Raw genomic sequence first — 25,187 nt, forward strand, 5'->3', positions numbered from 1 at the left:
AGTACTGGAGGACAGGTTGTCGTTCCCGGTGATACATGACTACCTCTTGACAATTTCGGGGAACAGTGCCCCCGCGGCCCAGTCACAGTCCAGGCCTCCTGTGACCATACCAATATAATTACTGGAGATAATTTTTGTTTTGCTAATGATTTGCAAGAGAGTAAGGTGTCGGGGGCATGTTGAAGGAGAGGAGCAGCTGTGGGTACCTTGCTGGTGCCCTTGCTGGTGCCCTTGCTGGTGCCCTTGCAGGTGCCCTTGCTGGTCCCTTGCTGGTGCCCTTGCAGGTGCCCTTGCTGGTCCCCTTGCTGGTGCCCTTGCTGGTGCCCTTGCAGGTGCCCTTGCTGGTCCCTTGCTGGTGCCCTTGCAGGTGCCCTTGCTGGTCCCCTTGCTGGTGCCCTTGCAGGTGCCCTTGCTGGTGCCCTTGCTGGTGCCCTTGCTGGTGCCCTTGCTGGTCCCCTTGCTGGTCCCCTTGCTGGTGCCCTTGCAGGTGCCCTTGCAGGTGCTCTTGCTGGTGCTCTTGCTGGTGCCCTTGCAGGTGCCCTTGCTGGTGCCCTTGCTGGTGCCCTTGCTGGTGCCCTTGCTGGTGCCCTTGCAGGTGCTCTTGCAGGTGCTCTTGCAGGTGCTCTTTCTGGTGCTCTTGCAGGTGCCCTTGCAGGTGCTCTTGCAGGTGCTCTTGCTGGTGCTCTTGCTGGTGCCCTTGCAGGTGCTCTTGCAGGTGCTCTTGCAGGTGCTCTTGCAGGTGCTCTTGCAGGTGCTCTTGCTGGTGCTCTTGCAGGTGCCGTTGCTTGTGCTCTTGCTGGTGCCCTTGCAGGTGCCCTTGCAGGTGCTCTTGCTGGTGCCCTTGCTGGTGCCCTTGCTGGTGCTCTTGCAGGTGCCCTTGCAGGTGCCCTTGCTGGTGCCCTTGCAGGTGCCCTTGCTGGTGCCCTTGCTGGTGCCCTTGCTGGTGCCCTTGCAGGTGCCCTTGCAGGTGCTCTTGCTGGTGCCCTTGCAGGTGCCCTTGCAGGTGCCCTTGCTGGTGCTCTTGCAGGTGCCCTTGCTGGTGCTCTTGCAGGTGCCCTTGCAGGTGCCCTTGCAGGTGCCCTTGCAGGTGCTCTTGCTGGTGCCCTTGCTGGTGCCCTTGCAGGTGCTCTTGCAGGTGCTCTTGCTGGTGCCCTTGCTGGTGCCCTTGCAGGTGCCCTTGCTGGTGCTCTTGCTGGTGCCCTTGCTGGTGCCCTTGCAGGTGCCCTTGCAGGTGCTCTTGCTGGTGCCCTTGCTGGTGCTCTTGCTGGTGCCCTTGCAGGTGCCCTTGCAGGTGCCCTTGCTGGTGCTCTTGCAGGTGCCCTTGCAGGTGCCCTTGCAGGTGCCCTTGCTGGTGCCCTTGCAGGTGCCCTTGCAGGTGCTCTTGCTGGTGCTCTTGCTGGTGCCCTTGCTGGTGCCCTTGCAGGTGCTCTTGCTGGTGCTCTTGCTGGTGCCCTTGCTGGTGCCCTTGCAGGTGCCCTTGCAGGTGCCCTTGCAGGTGCTCTTGCTGGTGCCCTTGCTGGTGCCCTTGCAGGTGCCCTTGCAGGTGCCCTTGCTGGTGCCCTTGCTGGTGCTCTTGCTGGTGCCCTTGCAGGTGCCCTTGCAGGTGCCCTTGCAGGTGCCCTTGCTGGTGCCCTTGCTGGTGCTCTTGCTGGTGCCCTTGCAGGTGCTCTTGCAGGTGCTCTTGCTGGTGCCCTTGCAGGTGCCCTTGCTGGTCCCCTTGCAGGTGCCCTTGCAGGTGCCCTTGCAGGTGCCCTTGCAGGTGCCCTTGCAGGTGCTCTTGCAGGTGCCCTTGCTGGTGCCCTTGCAGGTGCTCTTGCAGGTGCTCTTGCAGGTGCTCTTGCAGGTGCCCTTGCAGGTGCTCTTGCAGGTGCTCTTGCAGGTGCTCTTGCAGGTGCTCTTGCAGGTGCTCTTGCAGGTGCTCTTGCAGGTGCTCTTGCAGGTGCTCTTGCTGGTGCCCTTGCAGGTGCTCTTGCAGGTGCCCTTGCTGGTGCTCTTGCAGGTGCCCTTGCAGGTGCTCTTGCAGGTGCTCTTGCTGGTGCCCTTGCTGGTGCTCTTGCTGGTGCTCTTGCTGGTGCTCTTGCAGGTGCCCTTGCTGGTGCTCTTGCTGGTGCTCTTGCTGGTGCCCTTGCAGGTGCCCTTGCAGGTGCCCTTGCAGGTGCTCTTGCTGGTGCTCTTGCTGGTGCCCTTGCTGGTGCCCTTGCTGGTGCCCTTGCAGGTGCCCTTGCAGGTGCTCTTGCTGGTGCCCTTGCAGGTGCCCTTGCAGGTGCTCTTGCTGGTGCCCTTGCTGGTGCCCTTGCTGGTGCCCTTGCAGGTGCCCTTGCAGGTGCCCTTGCTGGTGCCCTTGCTGGTGCCCTTGCTGGTGCCCTTGCAGGTGCCCTTGCAGGTGCCCTTGCAGGTGCCCTTGCTGGTGCCCTTGCTGGTGCCCTTGCAGGTGCCCTTGCAGGTGCCCTTGCAGGTGCCCTTGCTGGTGCCCTTGCTGGTGCCCTTGCTGGTGCCCTTGCAGGTGCTCTTGCTGGTGCCCTTGCTGGTGCCCTTGCTGGTGCCCTTGCAGGTGCTCTTGCTGGTGCCCTTGCTGGTGCCCTTGCTGGTGCCCTTGCTGGTGCCCTTGCAGGTGCCCTTGCAGGTGCTCTTGCAGGTGGGTAAGTTTTGCTGTCACCGTAACACTTGTTTTTCCACAACCTTCTTCATGTGTTGCTGAGGTGGCCGCCAGGGGCGGAGACCCGTGTGTTGCTCTCACTGTGTGGCGGAGGCCAGCTAGTCCTATAGGTTTACCAGGGAGGGAGAGGGACACCCAGGGAGGGAGAGGGACACCCAGGGAGGGAGAGGGACACCCAGGGAGGGAGAGGGACACCTAGGGAGGGAGAGGGACACCCAGGGAGGGAGTGGGACACCCAGGGAGGGAGTGGGACACCCAGGGAGGGAGAGGGACACCCAGGGAGGGAGTGGGACACCCAGAGAGGGAGTGGGACACCCAGGGAGGGAGAGGGACACCCAGGGAGGGAGTGGGACACCCAGGGAGGGAGTGGGACACCCAGGGAGGGAGTGGGACACCCAGGGAAGGAGTGGGACACCCAGGGAGGGAGTGGGACACCCAGGGAGGGAGTGGGACACCCAGGGAGGGAGTGGGACACCCAGGGAGGGAGTGGGACACCCAGGGAGGGAGTGGGACACCCAGGGAGGGAGTGGGACACCCAGGGAGGGAGAGAGAGGGACACCCAGGGAGGGAGAGAGAGGGACACCCAGGGAGGGAGAGAGAGGGACACCCAGGGAGGGAGGGAGTGGGACACCCAGGGAGGGAGAGAGAGGGACACCCAGGGAGGGAGAGAGAGGGACACCCAGGGAGGGAGAGAGAGGGACACCCAGGGAGGGAGAGAGAGGGACACCCAGGGAGGGAGGGAGAGGGACACCCAGGAGGGAGGGAGTGGGACACCCAGGGAGGGAGAGAGAGGGACACCCAGGGAGGGAGAGAGAGGGACACCCAGGGAGGGAGAGAGAGGGACACCCAGGGAGGGAGAGAGAGGGACACCCAGGGAGGGAGAGAGAGGGACACCCAGGGAGGGAGAGAGAGGGACACCCAGGGAGGGAGGGAGTGGGACACCCAGGGAGGGAGTGGGACACCCAGGGAGGGAGAGAGAGGGACACCCAGGGAGAGAGAGAGGGGGACACCCAGGGAGGGAGAGAGAGGGACACCCAGGGAGGGAGAGAGAGGGACACCCAGGGAGGGAGAGAGAGGGACACCCAGGGAGGGAGAGAGAGGGACACCCAGGGAGGGAGAGAGAGGGACACCCAGGGAGGGAGAGAGAGGGACACCCAGGGAGGGAGGGAGAGGGACACCCAGGGAGGGAGGGAGAGGGACACCCAGGGAGGGAGGGAGAGGGACACCCAGGGAGGGAGGGAGAGGGACACCCAGGGAGGGAGTGGGACACCCAGGGAGGGAGAGAGAGGGACACCCAGGGAGAGAGAGGGACACCCAGGGAGTGAGAGGGACACCCAGGGAGTGAGAGGGACACCCAGGGAGTGAGAGGGACACCCAGGGAGGGAGTGGGACACCCAGGTGTGGGAAATTTCTACCCACCATATCTAATAACCATCTAAGAAATGTATAATTTCTATATCATATCTAAATCATATCAAAATCATATCTAAATCGTATCAAAAATCATAAGAATCATTAAAGATTCATTATAGCTTGATCCTGGATGACAATGGCACCATGAACACGTACTCAACAGGGGCCCTTTTGATGCCTACGTGACTTTGTACATGATCTTTCAAGGATCCAGAAGCTTCTAGAAGGACTTCTTAATTAAAAAACTATTGGAACATTGATTCAACATCCGGTAGGATTAAAAATCGAATCCTTAATAAGATTCAGTGGTACTTTCAAATACTACTTATAATCTTTAAATCTTATATCTAATTACAGTACAACCTCGATTCAACGTACCCCGATTCAACGAATCTCCGGCTAGTTCGCACACTTTTCAGGCCGAATTTACTCACCCGGTTCGACGAACAATGGTTCGCCGAAGCGAGGGATGTTCGGATTTGCTTCCGATGTCCAGACAGAGTTCACAGACTGGTGGAAAACTTTCCCATTCTATAACAGATTACAATTAATAATTCTATCATATGACAAGTTGGATCACACAAGTGGATCACACAAGTGGGCCACACAAATGAACCACACATGTGGACCACAAGTGGTCCACAAGCTTACGATTTTGGGACAGAGTTCACAGAGTGGTGGAAAACTTTCTCATTCTATCACAGATTACAATTAATAATTCCTTCATAAGAAGTTGGATCACACAAGTGAACCATATGAACCAAACACCAGCCAAAATGGTCCACACAAACACCAGCCAAAATGGTCCACACAAACACCAGCCAAAATGGTCCACACAAACATCAGCCAGAGTGATCCACACAAGTGAACAACTGAGTTTCCATGATTTTCGTTCACTGATTTGGGGCACACGTATCTTTGTACATTAATTTAAAGGATGAAGCGTGATTACCTAGCTACATGTGGTAAAATCTCCTTATAGACATTTTCTGTGATGAAACAAGATGAGTGAAGGTGGACAGATAAGAGAATACTGTACTGTAAACCTCACTTTACAGTGAGGTTTCACTCACTTTCGTCTGTGTGTCGTCATAGTTCAGTGACCCATGACTTTTGAAAGTTTCATATTAATAAATAATTTCTAAAACCAGTGTTTTAATAGCTTTTTATTATCCTAATTAAACTAAACTAAATAAAACCGAAAATATGCTGTAACATGATAGACATCTGCTCTTTGAGAAATTACTGTATGTTATTGGAACAACTCTAGCGTGAGTGGACGGGTCTAATCCCTGTACACACACCATGCTTGTTTCATCCCGCCCTCCCTCCCTCCCTCCCTCTCCTCCTCTCTCTCTCTCTCTCTCCCTCTATCTCTCTCTCTCTCTCCCCCTCTCTCTCTCTCCCTCTCTCTCTCTCTCTCTCTCTCCCCCTCTCTCTCTCTCTCTCTCTCTCCCTCTCTCTCTCTCTCTCTCTCCCCCTCTCTCTCTCTCCCCCCTCTCTCTCTCTCTCTCTCCCCCTCTCTCTCTCTCTCTCCCCCCCCTCTCTCTCTCTCTCTCTCTCTCTCTCTCTCTCTCTCTCTCTCTCTCCATCCATCCCCCCTCCCTCCCTCCATCCATCCATCCATCCATCCCCTCCATCCATCCATCCATCCCCTCCCTCCATCCATCCATCCATCCATCCCCTCCCTCCATCCATCCATCCCCTCCCTCCCTCCCTCCATCCATCCCCTCCCTCCATCCATCCATCCCCTCCCTCCCTCCCTCCATCCATCCATCCATCCCCTCCCTCCATCCATCCATCCCCTCCATCCATCCATCCATCCCCTCCATCCATCCATCCATCCATCCATCCATCCCCTCCCTCCATCCATCCATCCCCTCCCTCCCACCATCCATCCATCCCCTCCCTCCATCCATCCATCCATCCATCCCCTCCCTCCATCCATCCATCCCCTCCCTCCCTCCATCCATCCATCCATCCCCTCCCTCCATCCATCCATCCATCCATCCCCCCCCCCTCCCTCCCTCCATCCATCCATCCATCCCCTCCCTCCATCCATCCATCCATCCCCTCCCTCCCTCCATCCATCCCCTCCCTCCCTCCATCCATCCATCCATTTATCCCCCCTCCATCCATCCATCCATCCCCTCCCTCCCTCCATCCATCCATCCATCCCCTCCCTCCCTCCATCCATCCATCCATCCCCTCCCTCCATCCATCCAGAATTGAAGAAACAAATCAAGTTAAAAAAAAAAAGTTAACTGGGTCAGAGTTAGGGTTATCAGCGAGTCGGTCCCTTCACCACCACCGACACACCTCCCCCCCCCCACCCCTACAGCCCATACACACACACACACCCTCAAATCATCCATCCCTCCCTCCATCCTACCATCAATCCATCTCCATCCTCTCCTTCCCTGCCTCCCTCCCAAGCTCTGCCTGCCTCCCTCCGTGCCTGTCTCCCTCCGTGCCTGCCTCCCTCCCTGCATCAAGCTCTGCCTGCCCACCTCCCTCCCAACCTCCCACTGATTTGTGGCAGACGTATCTTTGTAAATTAATTTAAAGGCTGAAGCGTGATTAGCTAGCTACATGTCGTAAAATCTCCTTATAGACATTTTCTGTGATAAAACGAGGTGAGTGAGGGTGGACAGATAAGGGAATACTGTTCTGTAAACCTCACTTGGTTTTCCTTCGTCTGTGTCGTTATAGTTCAGTGACCCATGACTGAAAGTTTCAGACTAATAAATCATTTCTAAAACCAATGCTTTAATAGCTTTTTATTATCCTAATTAAACTAAACTAAATAAAACCGAAAATATACTGTAATATGATAGACATCTGCTATTTGAGAAATTATTTGTTATTGGAACAACTCCAGCGTGAGCGAGTGGACGGGTCTAATCCCTGTACACACACACCATGCGTTTCTCGTTTCAATTCGTCGCCACAGTTCAGTGACTACGGCTTCGAAATAATAAAATTAATAAATCATTTAATCAATGGTCATTTAACAGATGATGAGATTATACAAAATGTTACTGGCACTGTTGACATTCCCAGCACCAGCACAGCCGTACCCAGCACCAGCACAGCCGTACCCAGCACCAGCACAGCTGTACCCAGCACCAGCACAGCCGTACCCAGCACCAGCACAGCCGTACCCAGCACCAGCACAGCCGTACCCAGCACCAGCACAGCTGTACCCAGCACCAGCACAGCCGTACCCAGCACCAGCACAGCCGTACCCAGCACCAGCACAGCCGTACCCAGCACCAGCACAGCCGTACCCAGCACCAGCACAGCCGTACCCAGCACCAGCACAGCCGTACCCAGCACCAGCACAGCCGTACCCAGCACCAGCACAGCCGTACCCAGCACCAGCACAGCTGTACCCAGCACCAGCACAGCCGTACCCAGCACCAGCACAGCTGTACCCAGCACCAGCACAAAAGCAGCTGAAGCCAACACAGCAGCAGCGAGCACCAGCAAAGCTGATGCAAACATCTAAAAACATCGTGTGTGAAGTGAACAATTAGAATAAGTGTTAAATTCAAGTGTGTACATAGTGTTAAAATTAAAGTTGCAATAATTCTAATGTACAATAGTTTTCAAGAACTGTATTGTAGTACTCAACATACAGCAAAACCACTTTTAATAATACAGTGCTAACGGCTTAATGCACTGCAGTACCTATTTACTGTAGAGCATTCACAACTTCACAAAACTTCAAGATGGACATAACTCCAACAATAAGGTAAATACATGAATTACAGAATTTTTAGTAGAGTAGTAAAATATAGGTACAGTAAGTAATATGATACAATGCATTTTTATTGTGTACAAGAAAAAAAAAAAGACACTGACGCAAACGCCTCTTGAAGGTCACCTCTTGCAACGAATCCAACGCTCCAACGAACTGGGGGTGGTCCCATATAGTACGTTGAATCGAGGTTGTACTGTATATTATAATCACATCTTATCTTAATCATAAGTCTAGACTGTAAAAATAATCAATCAATATTCATTGCAAGCTACCTCTCAAGGGAGAGGGGGAAGGCTCTCGGGGGGCGAGAAGCGCCCACGACGATGCCTCGAGGCACTCCGCGTTTGTTTACAAATGAGTGAACAAGTGACTGATCCTTAGCGAACATTACCAGCTCAAGGACTCCTTATCTAATATTTTTTATCGCCAGTGAATACTCTCTAGAACTGGGGGAGTACCTGGACAATATCTACAAGGAAAATCCTAGAACATTCATAAAATAGAGTGTATAGTGGAGATCAGTGACACGGTTTCCTCCACCTTCATTCATAAACTTTTATCTCGAATCATTCTTCTGCAACTGCAGGATAATCACGTAGCAACGCTACCAGATCATCATACAGCAACGCTGTAGCAAAATATCGTGCCTAAACTCAACAAGAGAGTTAATCAGTCTGGCAAACTTGTCAGACAGGCACCCCGACTGGCAGAGAAGTATATTGAAGGTTATTTGGTATATGATTGGCCAATTGTATGCTTGTGTAGCTTTAATATCCTATAAATCTGTCTGTTGGTTAAAAAGCGAGGCTAAGCCTCACATATCGGTACGTTTATTAAAATTGTAGTGTAGCTGTGAATCTTATCCAAGCACTGAACCTCATGAGTGTCCATTCTGTCAGAAAAGAATTCAGCCTCAATAAGTAAAAACCTCACAAGTGTCCACAGTCTTGGAAGAGATTCAGTCAAGCTAACTGTATAAACTGAATATGTCTGCATATATATTTGAATATATAAATTAAGTTATCAATAGCTTGCTTAGTTATTTATAAGTTATCATATAAGTTCATTTAATTGAATATAATTTCTAGTACTAAGTTAATAGTATTAAGACTACATTTAAGGTCATTTATTATACTTTTACAATTTAATTTGTTGTTTATAGTATAAGTACATATTGGCTGTTAAGTTATGGTACTAGGTTAGACTATGTATGTTTAAATCTCTGATTTAAACAGAGCCAGTGTTCAGTCAGATAACTGAATTTATCAAATCTTATCCTTGTATAAAATACAAGCTGATGTGAGATCCCTGTCTACAGGTGGATTGGAACTTCTATCAACTAAGTCATTCACCCCACCTGTCCCTTACAGCCCACAATCTGTCATTAGGAAAAGAGGATTTAGGATTTACAACCCTAGCTAGAGATTTTAGTTGAATTAATTTGCAGACAGTAAATTTTTAATTTAGTTCAGTACAAGTCCCTGGTAGTCTCCTCTTATATCAATCCCAGCAGGTTTTTCCCACATTAATGGTCCTTCGAACCGGATAATAATGGTCTTTTGTACCTAGATATTTATGATCATTCGTTTACCGAATATTTCAATGCCAAATACATAAGAAACTTCTTGATTTTGCATTGGAATAATTCTTACATATTCTAGCCTAACCTAGCTATCAGCCAATATTTATCATAGCTATATATCTAAGTAAACAAATTGTTTGCAGTGGCTTAAGCCACCATATCCATTAACTAGTAAGCATTCATAACAAACTGATACTGTTTTGTGTTAAGAAACCACAGTACTTAAGTATATCAGTGTCACAGACACAACTGCATCTTAATCATAAATACCAATTACCTACCTCATTGTGGTAACATTACATGTATATTTAAGTGTATTATCTAGCATTATCTCTAATCTACTGATTTTCAGAGCTGCTCATTACATAATATTCTTTAAAAAAGTGTTATCATCACTGTAAGAGCATTCATTACAATCTAACCATAATCAACTGTACAAACCCTATATTACAGGTAAAACCAGTAGACATTCTACTGTATTTTATCTAACAATTATTATGGTAACAGACTTTGTAATAACTTTGCAAAAATAGTGCCATTTACTATTTTTAAAAAATTATTACAAGATTTACCAACTTGGTGCATTCGTGCATTCGGGTCACAAATCAAATTATTACAGTACTTTTGATAATTGAACACCTGCTACAACCAGATTCCAGGGAGGAAATGAAGGACGATCTTTGGAATCATTACCTAAGTAGACAGGAAAGCTCATTTATCAAAATACATTAACATCATACATATTTATCAGAAAAAAGAGAAAAATCTCGGAATCTCAGAAACTCGGAAAAGGTCAAAATGACTAACAGTATTCCACCTGCAACTGAAACAGAAAAGAAAAGGACACAAAGTGTCTAAAAAAATCACTTGAATCTACAGCCTACAGACCATTTAAATCAGGTGATAGACAAATGTCATCATCACTTGGCTACAATAGTCTACAATTGGGGATTAAGACCAATCTTAATCTCACATCACAATCTGAAAGGCTAACAACACATTGACAATGTCAATACAAATATTATCATCCATCTAAGATAACTATCTTAATCCAAGAATAAAGTCTTGATCACTTAATTTCGTGCTTTCACTGGAGTGAAAGCAGCCTTAGAAAATCTGAAGTTAATCAAGCATCTCAAAGAGACTTACTTAAGAGAAAAGGCAAAGCCGAGAAAAAAAAAAGAAAAAGCAAAATGCTTCATCACATCATGAATAATGTAGATACACATTATTACAGATACAATTCATCCTTTAAGGAAATCCTTGGAGGAGTACAAGTGTTACATGCTTGTATCACCTACTTGCATGTAATTACTTACCTACAAGTTTTACATACTTGTAACAACATCTTATCACAAAGCCAAATCTTTGATGGACTTCGAGCTTACGTACAAAGATTACGAAGCCGAGGAAAACTTAGATCTCAAGAAAAAATCCCCAAAGGTGAATCCACGGACAAAAATAAAAATGTCCAGAATGGCAGTCAAAAATCAAGGCAACAAAACTCCTCTTCTGCAAAGTGGAAACAGAATAATGTTGGCTCTTATGCTATATCCCCCACAGTTAACAGAACTGTAGGAAACCAAGCTCCTAAGACAGATAAGACAAAAGGAGCTACAAGTGCCCCAAAATGTTTATTCTGTCAAGAAGCACATACCATTTATCAATGCACAGTTTATGTAGGCCGTGCCAGTCGAATCGATCGACTGAAATCTCTGAACAGGTGCATCCGTTGTCTACGGAAGCACGATACAAGTGAGTGTATCACTCAATTGCAGAACTGCCAATATTGTCATAAAAGTGTACATCACACAGCACTCTGTGGTGATATTAACACTCAATCCAGATCACAGACTTCCAATAATCAACCTGCATCTCAGGCAAAGCCCAAAGATGATAATACCACAACAGCCGTACAATTCTGTACAGTAATGAGCAATGTCAACGACTTGGATACAGAAATTGTTACAGCAGCCATATTGCCTACTGCACAGCTAGAACTATGCAATCAAGGAATTTGTATTCCAACTAGAGGCTTTTTTGATCAAGGGTCACAGAAAACCTTTATCAGTAAAAAGATGGCAGAAGATTTACAACTTAAATCTTCAAAGCAAGTATCTACATCTATATCAGGGTTTTTTACTAATTCTGGTCGTAGAACCTTTCCAGTAGTAAAACTCAATGTCTGTCTAGGTACATCCCAAAGGACAGTAGAAGCCATAGTAGTTGATAAAATTCCTACTGAAATGGAAGTGACTGGTCTGACAGCAACTATTAAATTCCTAAAAGAAGAAGGAATCCAATTAGCAGATCCTCTACTCGATTCTGACTACATAGGGGATATCGGAATCCTGATTGGAGCTGACTACTATCATCGATTCATTCTGGGATCAGAAGAATCTATGGGTATGAATATACTCAAATCAGCAGGAGGCATATTGATGACAGGACCTATACTAGATCTTGAACCTTCAACTCCTGAAAAATCACATTATACAGAAACTGTAATAGTGGCATGACTAGGCAAAGAACAGTCACCACTTAAAATCCCCCACATGATTGATGATGGATTGAAATCTGTACATCAATTGTGGGAACTTGATGCCATAGGAATAATTCCTGAACAACCAAGTCCTGATGATGTCTGTGCATATAATCAATACTTAGAAACTGTACAGTACTATGATGGACAGTACTGGGTAAGGCTACCATGGAAAATCAACCATAAAACCTTACCTACCAATTATCACATGGCTTATAGTCAATTTAAATCGCAACTAGCAAAGCTAAGAAAAAGGCCTGAGCATTTAAAACTCTATCATGAGATTATTGCTCAACAATTAAAGAATAAATTCATCGAAGTCGTGAAACATGACAATACGCAAACAGGCCATTTTTTACCTCACATGGCTGTAATGAGAGAATCAAAAACGACTCCTTTACGGATAGTTTTTAATTGTAGCTCTAAATCTGGACCCCAAGGAACCAGTCTAAATGATTGTTTACAAACAGGTCCAAGTCTAACTCAGAAATTGTATGACATACTGTTGAAGTTTAGACTTAACAAATATGCGTATTCAGCAGATATAAGTAAGGCCTTTCTCAGAGTTGGCTTGCAGGAAGAAGATAGAGACTTCACTAAGTTTCTATGGGTAGAGAACCCAGAAGATGTCAATAGTCCTGTAGTGACTTTCAGATTCTCTTCAGTTCTTTTCGGCGCGACAAGCAGTCCATTTCTATTGCAAGCAACTCTAGATACTCATCTGAAGAAATCATCAAGTCCCTGTAAGACTGAAATCAGTCAAAATCTATATGTAGATAATTTTCAAGGGACAGTTAACAGTACTACTGAACTGTTACAATTATATCAAGAGGCCAACAAGGAGCTACAAGGTGCCAACATGCCACTACAATCTTGGGCCTCTAATAATGCAACATTGAATAATCAAATAGCAAGAGATTACCCTGAATATCACGTACCAGAATCACAAAAGGTGTTAGGTATGGATTGGGATTTAATCTCGGACACAATATCGATCAAATCTGTGCCAGTAAATTACAACATCACTACAAAAAGGGATTTGCTTTCACAAGTTAGCAAAGTATTCGACCCACTTGGTCTACTAAATCCTTTGACTATCAAGTGGCGTTTATTAGTGCAAGAAACATGGAAAGCTAAGGTTGGTTGGGATGATCCACTACCAATCCAGTTACAAAAAGCTTGGATGGAAGTGGCTCAAGAACAAACTTTAGTTGAAAAGATAATCTTTCCGAGACACATAGTCGAGGAAAATGAAGAAGTATCACTACATGTATTCGCAGACTCGTCAGCCAAAGCTTTTGGAGCTTGTGCTTACTTAGTGACTTCTAATCAATCATATCTTATCACCTCTAAGGCCAGAGTCGCTCCATTAAAAAAGAGGACTTTGCCTCAGATGGAACTAACAGCACTGCTAACTGGTACACGCTTAGCTGTGCATATCAAACAAGTCTTGTCTACCATGAACATCAAGGATGTCATCATATGGTCTGACAATGAAGCTGTCTTACAATGGGTACGAAACGACAACTGTCCAACTCCATATGTAAAAAATCGCGTCTCGGAAATTAAAGAAATTTCCGCAGGCTTTCAATTGTTGCATGTACCAACAAAGGATAATCCAGCTGATCTCTTATCAAGAGGTATGACATTTAAACAGTTTGCAAAGGCAGATATTTGGTTTCATGGGCCTCGATGGTTAGTGAATGGTAGTTGGCCTGAACAAAAGCCACACGTCATTACGACACAGACCATAACTACCACCAGGCAGCAAGCTCAAATATCAGTCTTGGATTGTACTCGTTACTCCTCGCTCATCAAATTAATCAATGTAACACAGAACGTGTTTCATTATCTCAGGAAAAAAGGTATAAAATACACTTTTCCAGATGCACTTATCTATTGGGTAAGACAAGCCCAGAGAGAAACTTATGGGAATAACTATGAAAATCTTCCGCATAAGTTAAAACACAATCTCGGTCTGTGGATAGACCAAGAAAATCACAACATTCTGCGTTGTGGAGGGAGACTTAAACACGCAGATATCAATCTAGATACGGTGCATCCATGGCTTTTACCAAAAAATCATTGGATCACAAGGTTGATTGTGTTGCATACACATCAACAAATCATCAAACATGGAGGAGTGTTAGACACACTCACACAAATCAGACAGCAGTACTGGATTCCTCAGGGAAGACAGTCAGTCAAATCAATCTTGAAGAATTGCATGATATGCCGAAGGTACGATGCAAAAACTTGCTCTTATCCAGGGCCACCACCCCTGCCAAAGGAACGAGTGGTCCATCTACAACCTTTCGAAACGACAGGAGTAGATTATACAGGAGCAATATATCTAACAGGGACTGCAGATAAGCAACCTATCAAGGCATACATCTGTCTGTTCACCTGTGCTACCACCAGGGCAGTACATCTAGAGGTAACACCCGATATGACTGCTCAATCATTTATTCAAGCTTTCCGCAGATTCGCAGCACGCCGATCATGCCCTAAGCTGATGATTTCAGATAACGGAGCAAACTTGGTAGCTGGAGAAGCATGTCTACGGGAAATCTGTTCCCATCCTGCAGTTACTTCCACACTGGAACAGCGTCATTGCAGATGGAAATTTATCCCTCCGAGAGCCCCATGGCACGGAGGATTTTATGAACGGTTAATAGGAACTGTAAAAAGATCCTTGAGAAAATCTCTACACCGTCAGAAAATCAATCTTCAAGAGCTCCAGACAGTAATCACGGAAATAGAATCAAGGGTGAATAACCGGCCGTTGACTTACTTGTCTGAGGATCCTACTCAACATGAGCCGTTAAGTCCTGCCCACCTAATGTATGGAAGACTTCTGACTCCAGTACCATCTCTAGTGGATGATGAGATCAGAGATCCCTCATATGTGGGTCAGAGCGAGTTGGTTCAGGGGTATAAGCATCTGTCCAGCATAATCCAAAAATGGAATGATGTTTGGACAAAAGAATATCTTACATCTCTACGAGAACATCACTATGGGGCCAATGTCCCACATAATATATCTAATCTCCAATCTGGCGATATTGTCTTGGTAGACAGTGATGGCCCTAGGGCTGACTGGCCATTAGGTAAAGTTGTCTCAGTCCATCCAGATAGTCAGGGGATTTTGAGAATAGTCAAAATCCTGTCTAAAGGAACAACTTCCCTGAAGACATTGGACAAACTCATCCATATGGAATCAGTGAGCCAGCTGCAGTTAGATCCTGAGAGACCTCAAGACACTCTAACTCCACAAGACCCACAGACTCCTAACAGACACAATCGTCCACAACGGACAGCAGCAGAAAAGTGCAAGCAAAATCTGCACTTGTATTATCAATCCAATGGAGAGTAAATAAATACATATGGTTACTATTGTCCTAAGTATTGGACTCTGTGCCAGTTCTCTCCCTCTGGAAGATGTGGGAAATTTCTACCCACCATATCTAATAACCATCTAAGAAATGTATAATTTCTATATCATATCTAAATCATATCAAAATCATATCTAAATCGTATCAAAAATCATAAGAATCATTAAAGATTCATTATAGCTTGATCCTGGATGACAATGGCACCATGAACACGTACTCAACAGGGGCCCTTTTGATGCCTACGTGACTTTGTACATGATCTTTCAAGGATCCAGAAGCTTCTAGAAGGACTTCTTAATTAAAAAACTATTGGAACATTGATTCAACATCCGGTAGGATTAAAAATCGAATCCTTAATAAGATTCAGTGGTACTTTCAAATACTACTTATAATCTTTAAATCTTATATCTAATTATATTATAATCACATCTTATCTTAATCATAAGTCTAGACTGTAAAAATAATCAATCAATATTCATTGCAAGCTACCTCTCAAGGGAGAGGGGGAAGGCTCTCGGGGGGCGAGAAGCGCCCACGACGATGCCTCGAGGCACTCCGCGTTTGTTTACAAATGAGTGAACAAGTGACTGATCCTTAGCGAACATTACCAGCTCAAGGACTCCTTATCTAATATTTTTTATCGCCAGTGAATACTCTCTAGAACTGGGGGAGTACCTGGACAATATCTACAAGGAAAATCCTAGAACATTCATAAAATAGAGTGTATAGTGGAGATCAGTGACACGGTTTCCTCCACCTTCATTCATAAACTTTTATCTCGAATCATTCTTCTGCAACTGCAGGATAATCACGTAGCAACGCTACCAGATCATCATACAGCAACGCTGTAGCAAAATATCGTGCCTAAACTCAACAAGAGAGTTAATCAGTCTGGCAAACTTGTCAGACAGGCACCCCGACTGGCAGAGAAGTATATTGAAGGTTATTTGGTATATGATTGGCCAATTGTATGCTTGTGTAGCTTTAATATCCTATAAATCTGTCTGTTGGTTAAAAAGCGAGGCTAAGCCTCACATATCGGTACGTTTATTAAAATTGTAGTGTAGCTGTGAATCTTATCCAAGCACTGAACCTCATGAGTGTCCATTCTGTCAGAAAAGAATTCAGCCTCAATAAGTAAAAACCTCACAAGTGTCCACAGTCTTGGAAGAGATTCAGTCAAGCTAACTGTATAAACTGAATATGTCTGCATATATATTTGAATATATAAATTAAGTTATCAATAGCTTGCTTAGTTATTTATAAGTTATCATATAAGTTCATTTAATTGAATATAATTTCTAGTACTAAGTTAATAGTATTAAGACTACATTTAAGGTCATTTATTATACTTTTACAATTTAATTTGTTGTTTATAGTATAAGTACATATTGGCTGTTAAGTTATGGTACTAGGTTAGACTATGTATGTTTAAATCTCTGATTTAAACAGAGCCAGTGTTCAGTCAGATAACTGAATTTATCAAATCTTATCCTTGTATAAAATACAAGCTGATGTGAGATCCCTGTCTACAGGTGGATTGGAACTTCTATCAACTAAGTCATTCACCCCACCTGTCCCTTACAGCCCACAATCTGTCATTAGGAAAAGAGGATTTAGGATTTACAACCCTAGCTAGAGATTTTAGTTGAATTAATTTGCAGACAGTAAATTTTTAATTTAGTTCAGTACAAGTCCCTGGTAGTCTCCTCTTATATCAATCCCAGCAGGTTTTTCCCACACCAGGGATGGAGTGGGACACCCAGGGAGGGAGAGAGAGGGACACCCAGGGAGAGAGAGGGACACCCAGGGAGTGAGAGGGACACCCAGGGAGGGAGCGGGACACCCAGGGAGGGAGCTCTCCAAATGTACTCTCTAGAAAGGAGACGAGAGAGATACCAAATAATATACACCTGGAAAATACTGGAGGGTCAGGTCCCAAATCTACACAGTAAAATAGCAACGTACTGGAGTGAACGATATGGAAGAAAATGCAAGATTGAACCTGTGAAGAGCAGAGGTGCCATAGGCACAATCAGAGAGCACTGTATAAACATCAGGGGTCCGCGGTTGTTCAACGTCCTCCCAGCGAGCATAAGAAATATTGCCGGAACAACCGTGGACATCTTCAAGAGAAAACTGGACGGTTTTCTAAGAGAAGTTCCGGATCAGCCGGGCTGTGGTGGGTACGTGGCCCTGCGGGCCGCTCCAAGCAACAGCCTGGTGGACCAAACTCTCACAAGTCGAGCCTGGCCTCGGGCCGGGCTTGGGGAGTAGAAGAACTCCCAGAACCCCATCAACCAGGTATCAACCAGGAGTGGGACACCCAGGGAGGGAGTGGGACACCCAGGGAGAGAGTGGGACACCCAGGGAGGGAGTGGGACACCCAGAGAGGGAGTGGGACACCCAGAGAGGGAGTGGGACACCCAGAGAGGGAGTGGGACACCCAGGGAGGGGGAGAGAGGGACACCCAGGGAGTGAGAGGGACACCCAGGGAGGGAGTGGGGCACCCAGGGAGGGAGTGGGGCACCCAGGGAGGGAGTGGGGCACCCAGGGAGGGAGTGGGGCACCCAGGGAGGGAGTGGGGCACCCAGGGAGGGAGTGGGGCACCCAGGGAGGGAGTGGGGCACCCAGGGAGGGAGTGGGGCACCCAGGGAGGGAGTGGGGCACCCAGGGAGGGAGTGGGACACCCAGGGAGGGAGTGGGACACCCAGGGAGGGAGTGGGACACCCAGGGAGGGAGTGGGACACCCAGGGAGGGAGTGGGACACCCAGGGAGGGAGTGGGACACCCAGGGAGGGAGTGGGACACCCAGGGAGGGAGTGGGACACCCAGGGAGGGAGTGGGACACCCAGGGAGGGAGTGGGACACCCAGGGAGGGAGTGGGACACCCAGGGAGGGAGTGGGACACCCAGGGAGGGAGTGGGACACCCAGGGAGGGAGTGGGACACCCAGGGAGGGAGTGGGACACCCAGGGAGGGAGTGGGACACCCAGGGAGGGAGTGGGACACCCAGGGAGGGAGTGGGACACCCAGGGAGGGAGTGGGACACCCAGGGTGGGAGGGAGAGGGACACCCAGGGAGGGAGAGGGACACCCAGGGAGGGAGGGACCCACTGAGGGAGACATTGATCGTGTGAAGGCCAGTGGTGACCCCAGGGTGACCTTGGCTACAGCACTGGTGCAGCAGTGTGTAGTCCTAATGAATGAACGTGTTATAACACGGTCAGCCCGTCCTCATAAACAAAGACCCAAAGTCCATTCCATCCACCCGCCAAACCCCCTGTTTATGAATGAGAAACGGTTTACACACGACTCACAACTGCTGACATTCGAACATATCCGGAACAAGTGTTTCACTGACGAATTTTGTTCGAATCACAACGCTATAAATGCTTCACCCATTATTTGTACTACAAATAATCGCCAAGAGAACCTAAATACCTAACCTAACCTATCCTATGCCTATATATGCACAATATGCTAATATAATATTAATTTATACTTGAGAAAATTCCCGTTTTGAATGAACAGATTGAAGAAATCGAGCGGAAATTGAAACACTCATATGAAACTGAAGAAAGGCAGTTAGAACAGAAAGCAATTCAGGAAATAAAGAAAAATCCAAAATATTTCTTCTCATATGCGAAATCAAAAGCAAAAACCACTGCCAGTATTGGACCTATTCGTACAAGTGAAGGTTCATACACGGAGGATGACAAAGAAATTAGTGAAATCCTAAAAAAGCAGTATGAGGACATGTTTAGCACTCCAATAAACAACATGAAGGTGGAAGATCGAGACAATTTCTTTATGCGGGATATTCAAACCCCTGTAAATATAACTGATATCAACACGAGCGCACTAAATTTTGAAAGAGAAATTGAAAACATGCCCATGCACTCGGCCCCAGGTCCAGACTCATGGAATTCAATATTTATAAAGAAATGCAAAGTGCCGGTAGCACAGGCACTCAGTATAGTGTGGAGGAAGAGCTTGGACACGGGGGAGATACCAGATGCACTTAAAGTAGCAGACATAGCCCCTCTACACAAGGGAGGGAGCAAAGCATTGGCAAAGAATTATAGACCAGTTGCACTAACATCGCACATCATAAAAGTATTTGAGAGAGTGATTAGGAGTCGGGTCACTAATTTTATGGAGACCAATGACCTTGACAACTCAGGCCAACATGGATTTCGAGTGGGAAGATCGTGCCTCTCACAGCTACTTGAGCACTACGACAAAGTCACTGAGGCATTAGAAGAAAAACAGAATGCTGATGCGATATACACGGACTTCGCAAAGGCTTTCGATAAATGTGACCATGGCGTGATAGCACACAAAATGAAGTCAATGGGAATAACCGGTAAAGTAGGACACTGGATACTCAGTTTTCTGTCAAACAGGACTCAGCGAGTAACGGTCAACCATATAAAATCTAGTCCAAGTGCAGTTAAAAGCTCTGTACCTCAGGGTACAGTCCTTGCACCGCTGATTTTCCTTATTCTCATATCAGATATAGACAAAAATACAAGTCACAGCTTCGTATCATCCTTTGCAGATGACACAAAAATCAGTATGAAAATTACCTCGGCTGAAGACATTGAAAAACTTCAAGCTGATATTAATAAAGTTTCCGACTGGGCATCAGAAAATAACATGTTGTTTAACAGTGATAAATTCCAGGTACTAAGGTACGGTAAAAATGAGGACCTTAAACATAATACAGAGTACAAAACACAATCAAATGTACCCATAGTAGGAAAACAGCATGTAAAGGATTTGGGAATAATAATGTCTGACGACCTAACGTTTAAGGAGCATAACCAAGCAAATATTGCGACAGCCAGAAAAATGATAGGATGGATTACGAGAACTTTCAAATCCAGGGATCCCATCACAATGGTTGTACTCTTCAAGTCACTTGTGTTGTCCCGTCTTAAGTACTGCTCAGTACTCACTTTCCCCTTCAGAGCAGGAGAGATTGCTGAAATAGAGGGAATACAGAGAACATATACGGCACGCATAGACGCAATAAAGCACCTAAATTATTGGGATCGTCTCAAAGCCCTCCAAATGTACTCACTAGAAAGAAGACGAGAGAGATATCAAATAATATACACCTGGAAGATACTGGAGGGCCAAGTACCAAATCTACACAGTAAAATAACAACGTGCTGGAGTGAACGATATGGAAGAAAATGTAGAATAGAACCAGTGAAGAGCAGAGGTGCCATAGGCACAATCAGAAAACACTGTATAAACATCAGAGGTCCGCGGTTGTTCAACGTCCTCCCAGCAAGCATAAGAAATATTGCCGGAACAACCGTGGACATTTTCAAGAGGAAACTAGATTTATTCCTCCAAGGAGTGCCGGACCAACCGGGCTGTGGTGGGTATGTGGGCCTGCGGGCCGCTCCAAGCAACAGCCTAGTGGACCAAACTCTCACAAGTCAAGCCTGGCCTCGGGCCGGGCTTGGGGAGTAGAAGAACGCCCAGAACCCCATCAACCAGGTAGCAACCAGCATATTAAAATTTATGAATGCGTCTGTGGGGTCGACCGCTGAATGTAATGGACTTGAGTCGAGGACGGGTTTCTCATTCATAAAGCAACCCGTCCTCGACTCAAGTCCATTACATTCAGCGGTCAACCCCTTAGACGCATTTATCAATTTTAACGTGCTGTTCATTCAAAACGGGAATTTTCGCAAGTATAAATTAATATTATAATATATTAGCATATTGTGTATATATAGGCATAGGATAGGTTAGGTTAGGTGTTTAGGTTCTGTTGGCGATTATTTGTATTTGTAGTACGTGGGTGAAGCATTTATAGCGTTGTGATTCAAACAAAATTCGTCAGTGAAGCACTTGTTCCGGATATGTTCGAACGTCAGCAGTTGAGAGTCGTGTGTAAACCGCTTTTCATTCATAAACAGCTGGGGTTTGGCGGGTGGATGGAATCACTTTTGGATTTTTGTTTGGAGGACGGGCTGCATAAAGAGCTGGGGTTTGGCGGGTGGATGGAATTGACTTTGGGTCTTTGTTTCGAGGACGGGCTGCTTTGGGGTCGTCTCCTGGATAGAATGGTCTTGGTCTGAGGATGGGTTGAAAAAGGGTGTGGGCCGGATGACAACATGGTGTGGACCAGGTGACAACATGGTGTGGGCTGGGTGACAACATGGTGTGGGCTGGGTGACAACATGGTGTGGGCTGGGTGACAACATGGTGGGGGTCGGGTGACAACATGGTGGGGGTCGGGTATGAGGTTGATAACATTGCAGGTGAGGGCGGCGTATGTGTACATATATATTATTATTATTGTCAAGCACATTTACAATATAGGATAATGTATTGTCAATATTTAAGAATGTCTGACCGAGGGTGGAGGAGGTAGGAGCGTGTGTCTAAGAGTGTGTTGTCTCCCACAGACTGATGGGAGCGCCAGCTTCCTGCGGGCGGCGCGGGCCGGCAACTTGGAGAAGGTTCTGGAGTTTCTCAAGACCAACACCGACATCGACACCTGCAACGCCGTGAGTACCTCGCTTCTTCATCCCCAAGTCAAGTTTATTTGGATTAGAATTTGCTTTTATTAATTTATTTATAGTTGAGTGCAGTGGGTTACATTTTTAAAATGTTTGAGTAGCTGGAATACTTTTTGCACCTGTTGCATTTTATATTTTCTGATTGTATACGGAAACTGGCCTGTCGTCTTGATAACAAATTCAGTGCCCAAGATGCCCAAGACTGGACTACAAATCATTATCAAGCACACACATTCTACACCCCTCCAACTACACACACACACTACCACACTCCCGAGTACTACTACCAAAACTGGACAAACCATTGTCAGACCAGCACACCCTGGGTCAGGGTAGAGAGGAGGGAGAACTACCAAAACCTTCCAGAAGTGACACACACAAGGCACAATCATTCATATTTGCAAACATACAAGGCCGCCTAAAGTCAAAATCAAGAAATAAAGTAAAGTTCATAAATGGCCTCCTATTGGAGTCAAACTCAATATTTGGGGCATTCACGGACACTCATACGAAAGATTACATGGAGAGTGAAATCTCGATTTCAAATTATAATTTATATAGATGTAAAAAAATAAATAAATATAGACCTTGCAACCATTCAATGGGAGACGGTCTTAAGCGACAAAACTCCCACACAGGGAATAGCTCAACTGACAGCTGAAGCTTACAAGGTCTGCTTGAAGCACGTGCCTGTGAGGAGGGGCAGAAAGAGGACCACTCTAGACAGAGAACGCAGACGACTGTACAGGAGAAGGAAAAACATAACGGAAATGCTTAAGCAGACACGACTATCACAAGAAAGGAAAATAAACCTAAACAAAGAGATCGAAGAAATAGAGCAAACATCGAAGCGATCATATGAATCTGAGGAAATGGAATTGGAACAGAAAGCTATACAAAAGATAAAGACAATTCCAAAATATTTTTTCACATCTGCAAAATCAATAACCTCTGTCAATATTGGTCCTTTAAATACATCAGAAGGAACGTACATAGAGGACAACAAAGAAATTAGTGAGATTCTAAGAAGCCAGTATGAGGCTATGTTTAGCACACCAATAAACAACATGAAAGTTGATGACCCAGACAGCTTCTTTATGAATGACACCCAAGCTGCAGATAATATAACGGATATTACCACGAACTCCAAAAACTTTGAAAGAGAAATTGACAAAATGCCCATACACTCAGCCCCTGGGCCTGACTCGTGGAATTTAATATTCACAAAGAAATGTAAAGTAGCATGAGTGCTCAGTGTAATATGGAGAGAGCCTGGATACAGAGGAGACACCAGCAACACTTAAATCTGCAGATATAGCTCCTCTTCACAATGGGGGTAGTAAAGCTTTGGCAAAAAATTATAGACCAGTTACACTAACAGCACACACAAGTTTTTGAAAGAGTGATTAGGAATCAAATTTTTGGTTTTATGGAAAATAATGAGCTTCACAACCCAGGCAATATTTGGTATTTGAGCAATACCAAACCTAAAAAGAAAATATCAGTTGCCCTAATGTTGGGCACATGGAACGTCAGGACACTGACACCAGGTTTCTCTGATGATATGCAAGAAATCAACGATGCCCAAAAAACAGCAATCATCGATACGGAGCTGAGCAAACTGCAGATGGATATTGTTGCTCTCCAAGAGACCAGGCTTCCAGGATCAGGACCTGTGAGAGAGAGGGCCTTCTCTTTTTTCTGGCAAGGAAAACCTCCAGATGAGACCAGAGAACATGGTGTGGGATTTGCTGTCAGGAATGCACTGTTGGGACACATTATGCCACTATAATGTGGCATGTTATGTATTCCTGCTGAGACCTTGAAGTGCTGCAGAGGTAACCTGCTCATGGAGCTGTATGAACTTCTCTGCCTCTGCTGGGAAGAAGGAGAGGTGCCACAGGACACGAGGGACGCCAACATCGTCACGCTGTATATGAATAAAGGTGACAGGGGCGATGGCAACAATTTCCGTGGCATCTTCCTCAGTATTGTTGGAAAGATGTTTGCTCGAGTCACATTGAAGAGGCTCCAAGTACTTGCAGAGAGAGTCTATCAAGAATCACAATGCGGATTCCGAGCTAATAGGTCCACCATTGACATGGACTTTTCCCTTGCAGCTGCAGGAGAAATGCAGGGAACAGAAACAGCCACTCTTCGTAGCCTTCATAGATCTGACGAAGGCCTTCGACCTCATCAGCAGAGATAGCCTGTTAAAGATCCTCCCCAAGATCGGATGCCCACCCAGGCTCCTCAGCAACATCAAATCCTTCCACGAGAACATGAAGGGCACTGTGGTCTTTGACGGCCTAACATCAGATACCTTCAACATCCAGGAGGAGTACAGCAGGGCTGTGTTTTTGCTCCAACCCTATTCAGGATTTTCTTTGAAGTTATGCTGTGGCACGCCTTCGGATCTGCCACGGAAGGCATCTACCTCTGGACCAGGTCCGATGGAGAGCTCTTCAACATCACCAGGTTGAGAGCCAAGAGAAGGTTCGGTTGAGGTGTCTGCGCGACTTCCTTTTTTTGCTAACGACGCAGCAGTCACCGCCCACTCAGCCGAGGTCTCATGACCTGCTTCAGCGAGGCCTGTCAAGCTTTCGGACTCGCCATCAGCCTGAAGAAAACACATGTTATGGGACAAGGAGTGGACTCCCCACCTGACATTTGCTTCTCCAATTACAATCTAGAAATCATTCACGACTTCGTGTATCTGGGCTCCACAATCTCTGACTTCCTCGCTCTCAATACAGAGCTAAACAAACGTATTGGTAAGTCATCTACAATCATGTCCAGACTGACAAAGATAGTGTGGGCCAACAATAAGCTGACTGGGTGTACAAAGATCCAGGCTTACAGAGCCTGTGTCCTGAGCACTCCAATATGGCAGCAAGTCTTGGACACTTCGCGCCAGCCAGGAAAGATGGCTGAACGCCTACCACATGCGCTGCCTCCGACTCATCTTGGACGTCACCTGGTAGGACAAGGTGACAAATAACAATGTCCTGGGAAGAGCAAGAATCACCAGCATGTACACAATGTTGAGGCCGAGACGAATGCGCTGGCTCCAGCACGTGGTGCGAATGGGCGACAACAGGATCCCCAAGGATCTCCTGTATGGACAGCTGATGCAGGGAAAGCGTTTGCAGGCAAACCCCAGCTGCGGTACAAAGACGTATGCAACAGGGACCTAAAAGCCATGGACGTCGATCTTTCTACATGGGAATCACTGGCCGCAGACCGATTAACCTGGAGGCAGTCTGTTCAGAAAGGTCTCTCCAGGTT

The 25,187-nt window shown here is 46.5% G+C and overlaps 1 protein-coding gene across 29 annotated transcripts in view; it reads left to right on the forward strand.

The window, feature by feature from the left end:
• The window catches only part of LOC123756928 (ankyrin-2), a 982,618-nt gene that overhangs the window by 591,917 nt on the left and 365,514 nt on the right, over positions 1–25,187 (forward strand). For all 29 annotated transcript variants that reach the window (XM_069329388.1, XM_069329393.1, XM_069329412.1 and 26 more), the window contains one exon: positions 21,786–21,887. In XM_069329388.1, the coding sequence (XP_069185489.1) occupies positions 21,786–21,887 (102 nt within the window). The remainder of the gene's footprint in view (positions 1–21,785; positions 21,888–25,187) is intronic.

This window comes from Procambarus clarkii, chromosome 22 (genome assembly GCF_040958095.1).
Source record: "Procambarus clarkii isolate CNS0578487 chromosome 22, FALCON_Pclarkii_2.0, whole genome shotgun sequence".
NCBI lineage: Eukaryota > Metazoa > Arthropoda > Malacostraca > Decapoda > Cambaridae > Procambarus > Procambarus clarkii.